At 32.0% G+C, this 6,459-nt stretch overlaps 1 protein-coding gene across 4 annotated transcripts; it reads right to left on the bottom strand.

Annotated features, from left to right (window-relative positions):
• Positions 1-53: 53 nt before the first annotated feature.
• Positions 54-4,588, bottom strand: LOC112906024. Of its 4 annotated transcripts, none has more exons than XM_025979573.1 (4): positions 4,390-4,588; positions 3,606-3,749; positions 1,711-1,839; positions 54-564 (listed from the first exon to the last, which is right to left on the bottom strand). In XM_025979573.1, the coding sequence occupies exons 1-4, from the start codon at positions 4,520-4,522 to the stop codon at positions 482-484; spliced, it is 489 nt and encodes a 162-aa protein (XP_025835358.1). In that variant the 5' UTR covers positions 4,523-4,588; the 3' UTR covers positions 54-481. The 4 variants fall into 4 exon arrangements, with proteins under 4 accessions (XP_025835358.1, XP_025835357.1, XP_025835360.1 ...); XM_025979572.1 differs by having other exon boundaries at positions 3,606-3,755; positions 4,390-4,586; XM_025979575.1 differs by lacking the exon at positions 4,390-4,588 and adding an exon at positions 4,202-4,289.
• Positions 4,589-6,459: the final 1,871 nt, after the last annotated feature.

Below are 6,459 nucleotides of genomic sequence, written 5' to 3'. Positions count from 1 at the left end.
AATAATTTATGAAAAAATGTGCAAATAAGGTATTACTGAATATGTAATTATGTTTAATTTCATATATTTTTCACACAATTACTACACAATTATACACAATTTGAAGTAACAAGTAAATTTCGACAAACACTGATTTCTAACGAAAAACACGAAATTAATATAATATATTATACGTAGGTATTACAACTAAAAAGTTAATTGAACCGTTCATTATTATGAATTAGTCCAAATATAGACGGTAAGAAAATAAAGTAATTGTACAAATAATAATTCCTTCAAATATACAGTACGTCTATAAGCTAAAATTTGTTGTTAAATGTAATACTGATTATTGAAAAATATCATCCTGACACACGTATTCTACAGAGGCGGGTGCGAACAAATTATAAACGGAAACTGAAAATGTTGTCCCCATATTCGACTTATTAGACACAACTTTTTATGTGTTAATGTGCTGCAATGTGAATATTCGTATCATCTTTTAAGCAATTGTTGTTAAAATCGGAAAATGCAACATCACCATCAACAAAAGACCGACTGTTGCAATTTGAGCAGAGACAGCACCTAGAAAAAACAAATAATTTTATTCTAATTGTGTTGTAGAAACGTACAAATATGCGTGTGTAAATGTCTGCATGCAAACAAGGAGTGAGAGTCCTGAACGGTAAATATAGACTTTAACATTGAAAATTGCACGAATTTTTCTATTATTTGAAATTCACTATTACTATCTGAGTGTTCTCTATTCAACACGCAAACACTGTTGCATTTAAAAGGCCGTAAACATACGGAAATATTGCCAATAAACGTTTCAAACCGAATATTGACCATGCAATGTAAAAATAATACGGCCAATATTTGTTTTTAAAAGATACGGGTACTAAAGTTCATTTGATTTACCTTTGGGATTATTTTACTTTTATTTTCAAAGTCAGACTCATTGAACTTTCAATGAACGAAGTCATTAGGGGCGCAACAAGGGTGGGGGGGGGGGGGGGGGCACGGGTGCCTGAGTTCGATTGGGTTGGGCACCCAATCAATTCCAACTTGAAAGTTCGGTTCAAATAGTCCAAACTCGTAAATAAGCAACCGAACTCGATCTTTTCAGCTTAAACACACCCGCACTATATAAATAAACAAACAAAGGTAATCTAAAATATTATAATAATTGCTATTCAGTGATGGGAGCACCCAGTCAAACTGTAACGTTGTTACGCCCTTGGAAGTCATCCATTTTACCGAACAGTAGTTTAATTACTTTTTGTCAAATTAAACACTACCTAAAAGTCAGTTTTTAAATCTAAATCAAAAAAAAAAATAAATAAAATGCATACAACACTTATTAACATATGCACATTATCAACACGAGATTCATTTTCATAGGAAGTTCACCTAGTAAAGTTTATTGTGGAAAATTAGGGCGAGTAAGTTTCATTATTACCCGTAGTATGTCATTAGAATATGTCTATACATACATAGATATTTGAACCCTACGACTTTTTTCAATTTGTTTGGTTCCACCTAGTATGCATGAAAATTGACGATTTTCAATTAAAATCCTTGATATTGGAAATAGGCTTAAGCAACCCTTTCACCTGGTTATATTTATTTGCAAGGAAGAATTCAACAAAATCCTGACATTTTACGCGCATTCAGATAAACTTACGGTAGATCATTATGATTATGATACGAAAATGTGTAAATACTAACCGCTACAGTACCCATGTGGTGTTACAATGAAACCCTCGTTACATTTGCAGACTTTTATGTTACTGTTTCCTTCTTCCTCGAGACATGTTGCATCTTCTACACAATCGTCTGAACACAAATGTCCAGCCCCTAAAAATCACACACAGAATGTTAAACAAACACTTAATCATTTATTTGGTCACGCTTGTAAAGTATCTTGAGTAAAATTATTATTTCAATCAGCACGTACTAAATTGAAATAAGTTCGTACTATTCACAAAAAGTACCTGTATTTTGAAACACATTGAAATTCATGATGGTTAATATTAATTATTAATTTGAAAATTCATTCTCAACAGCAACAAAATTTTCCTCATTAATTTGAGGTAACCTATAGTGGTTAAAATAGAAAATGAATTAATTCAAATTAATATTTAATATTAACCACTAGGAATTTCAATGTTTCAAATAGTATTGGATATAANCCTCATTAATTTGAATTAATTAATTACCTCTATTTTGTTATTTGATCACTTTTAATGTGTTATAGGTACAGTCAAACATTTTCATAGTTTAATTGTTTGATTTAAATGTTAAGTGCAGGTTTTTTATCCATATATTTAAAGTACTACTAGAATTCAAGTATTTCCAATTCAACGTAAATTATAAGATGTTAACCATGCATCAATAAAATGCGGTTTTATAGAAGGTGAATTGTTGCGTTTCAAAAGCACATTAGAATAGTTCGCCAAAGTTGGGACTCATGAGTTTACAAGGTATTAAGGTATATTTAATATTATCGTTGTTTTAGTAGAAAATTAGTCTAGTACTTAATCAAATTTTCATTGCGTATTTACTAGGTAAGCTAAAATGTGAAATGTTCTTGTATAAATTAATGAAATAATCAATCAAAACTTATTAGAGTAGATAGCTGTCGCAACTGTTTAGTTCTACCTCAAATTACTTAATAATGTAGGTAAAAATTTTACAAAACCCGAGTTCCCTAAAACTTAAATTTAATACATCTTTTACTCCTTTCCTACAGTCTTTAAAGGAAAAATATAACATTTGATTATTTTTTACACGAAAAACTGAGCTGCAAACAAGCAAACCTATATTTATAGTGATATAAAAATATCAAGATCCTGCAAATCTGATAAATACAATAATTACACGCACAAAATGTATTTGAATAAAATTATGTAATATTTTGTTCTTGTATAAAATGCAAAAAGTTCGTAGTTCTAATCTATAATTTATGCGTACCTATGCGAATTGTATTTTCTTTTGTGTCTGTCTTTCTCTGCAACATATGCGTAAATCTCATCGAGTTAAGAAACCTATTCGCTAGGCAGGGATTGTGTTAAACTTGTGTTAATTTATCAGGAATAAGAAAAGGTCAGTTTTTATCACGCAAGCCACGGAGCGTTTTGTATATAGTAAGCCTTGACATGAAGTATTAATCAGAATACAAACAGAAACCAGAAAATCCAATATACATTTTACTTTTCCAACTTTTTCTTTTAATCAAGTTAGCACCTCATACACCGGCTTTGTTAACTCATTCCTAATTTATTGAAATCAAATTTAACTTTCTCATTTCAATTTAAATAAACTATAAATTCCCAAGGCTGTACGCATCTTGTTATATACGTATATTGAAAATTCGTAAAATTAATGAAATATGCCAATCATATTTTCAGACAATAGGGTTAATAAAACTGATACGAAAATCGAAGTTACTGTATCCTAAATAGATCAACATATACCTTAAGTAAATGTTTATAAGAAACAGAAGTCCTTCAAGCTCATTTTAAATGCTTTTATTGCAATATTAAAACTATTGGAGGAATTCTGATTTACAAACGTGAATGAAAATGATAATGAAATATTTAAATATGTTAAGTTTTTATTACCTTTTCGTGTAGTTTGACATAAGCCATTAGTAGGTGCAGTATTATCTCCACACAAGCAATATTTTTTTGAAGGGTCTCTAATATCTGCTATACAGCTTGTTTGGGGTATTGGTTTGCATTGGGTATGATTTATGCACGATTTGGCTGAAACTGAGGACATAAAAGACTAATCCAAAAATTATTTCTGAAGAAATTACGATAAGCCGACTTATTGTCTATACCACATAACTAAACACGACTATCGCTTAGAAAGTACAAGTTTCAAGAAAACAGAAGCTCTTTTTAAAATACGGCTATAACGCACGCTTGGTTTTAACGGAAGAATCTATACTTGGATATAGCAAACGATCGGCTTTAGCAAACGTTTTCAGCAGGTCCGATCGGTTATAATAAACCAATATTTTATTGTTTTGAAACAAACCAAATACTTGAGATTTGTTTAGGTGTTTGAAAGTAGCAAGCCCAAGTTGTGAAAATACTTCGTGAGAAACTCAATATCAATTGTGATAATTTGGTTTCGGTTTATTTTGTAAATTAGTGCGTTAAAATGAAAATGCGTGTTGTCGGTTCGTGATGCGCAACTAAATTGTTCTCACCCAATTCGGCAGCGAAGAGAATAAGTGTAACGCTGAATGCGTGAAGGAAAATCATATTGGAAGCGTTTCAACAAATGCAAAGCCTTTACTGATTGCCCGGTGTTTTATTTACGAAACAAATATTGAAATAAGATGGTACAGAATGGTGCATCAAGTTTGAATTAGATCAAGATAAAAGCCATTCGTACCAGGATGGAACGGTGGTGGTGTTTGCGGATGGATGCTCTGCGATTTGCCGAAAGTTGTAAGACCGTGAGCGTCGTTTAATTTTATCAACACTGATACTATCGAAAAACACAGCGTAATGTACAAACAATTCATGATGACAATTATTGCAACCGTAACAATTCACAGCCGTGGTAAGAGTGAGAAAAAGAAGTTTAAAAAATGCGATTTCTTTTGGTAAGAAGGGGCGCTTGCGTTAAACCTTTTGCTTACATCATACACGTTACCTGATGTGGTGGTAGGTAGTTCGTATTTTGACGAAGGACATTTTGCAGGCAGAATTGGACAAGTTGGCGCCCCAGATTGCCGAAAGTCACGCAATTCATTACGTCATAATCCTTAGTCCTTACACACCTCTCCCCCGACCGCACTTTCTTATCGGGCAAAAGGAAGTAAGATGTTTCCCGTAATATATTTCTCGCCAAATCTCATTACTTTTGATTTAATCAAAGGTCAAGGTGTAAACACCTCCTTTTATAATGTCTCAACTGCAGAATATCATACGTCATCGATCGATAATAGCGTAAACTACAAAAGCCACTTTGCAAATGAAAGTGCATTTATAACAAAAATAACTCGGGCCATAACTTTGGTTAACTCCCAATAACTCAATTTTAGTTTCAATACTTGCTGAATCATCCACATAACCCATTTCTGCAGTTTGGTCTTCCCTATTAAAAAAAAAATTAAATCATCAACGTCATAACTGGAAGACTTCAGTACTCATGCATTTTAATAGGAACTTCTATTTTGTTTTGTCACATACGTAGTTGAATAATTTGGTCAAACGAATTTAAACGTTTTTTTTTTTAATAGGTAACTATTTTATTAATATAAATACTGAACTAAAAAGCCTTCCTATGTTATGCATAAACTGCACATCAGAGGGTTTAAATAAATTATTTTCCACAAATGACAGCGAATTGTGTACCGGTTTTCAATTTATTTATCTGCTAAACACAATTGGATTACTGTTGTTAATATTTATTGAATTTAATTTCCGATTATCCTGCAGGAATACGTAGAAGTTGATTTAAAAACTAATTGGTTGCCAATCTATTTTTCAATTTCACCCAGCTTTTTCCATTATTTCGACTTCTATTGGCACAGTTTTTCCTTGTTTTATTGAATTTTCATATAATGAATGTAGAATGTTAAAGAAAATTTAATTGTATCGAAACTACTTGTCAAACGGTTTGTACAATTAATTCAGACTTCTATAGCTTGCCATATGTACATCTACAAATGTTGGTCAATTTGAATATTAAAGAATAGAGATGACATATGAGTTAGAACTACATCAATAATTGCCTTCCGTTGTGTGACACCTGAGAAATTACCGGCCACTTTGCAAGGTCCAAAGAACTCGAACCGAAATACACCACCAAGGTGACACATAAGGTCATTTTGATTTTCTATTCACAACAGTTGTAATTTAGGAATATTGGCCAAAACTTGTAACACCTCATCTTACACTTTAATATATGGTTACGTTAGGTTTTGATTAGGTTTTTTATTTCCTTGTGGATTGTAAAGGTCTTTATTGTAACGTAGAGTTGGATTCAAACATGACGGTGTCTTCGGAAGTTGTTTGAACATTAAATTCATCTGGTTCCTTTCTGGTAGGTTGTGTTTGAAAATATTTTATGGCAGGTATGTAATAAAACTGCATATTACTTATTGTTATATTAACTCCAATCTTTGAAAGAATAAGTGAGTTTATCGTATTGTAGAAATTGCGTAATTATATAGTGCTTCGTATAGGTCGCTGATATGCGTGTTCAACGACCGCAGTATAAGGGTGTTATCAGGTTTAATTCCGAAGCATTTGCATGACACCCACGACTTACCGTTACTTTCGATGCCAACATTTATCAAATTATATTTCAAGGTCAATTATACTGCATCCTTATCATAATACCGGAGTGGACGGTGTCCAACATTAAATGCATTCAATTATGCACTTTAAAGCGTTTGCCTTACTTGTTAAGAACTTATTAATTCCAAAAGTCGATTTTACTAACGTGCCACCA

Source organism: Agrilus planipennis, unplaced genomic scaffold (assembly GCF_000699045.2).
Source record: "Agrilus planipennis isolate EAB-ADULT unplaced genomic scaffold, Apla_2.0 scaffold1441, whole genome shotgun sequence".
Taxonomy (NCBI): domain Eukaryota; kingdom Metazoa; phylum Arthropoda; class Insecta; order Coleoptera; family Buprestidae; genus Agrilus; species Agrilus planipennis.
The sequence above is the reverse complement of the archived record's forward strand: the minus strand, read 5'-3'. Positions and strand labels throughout refer to the sequence as shown.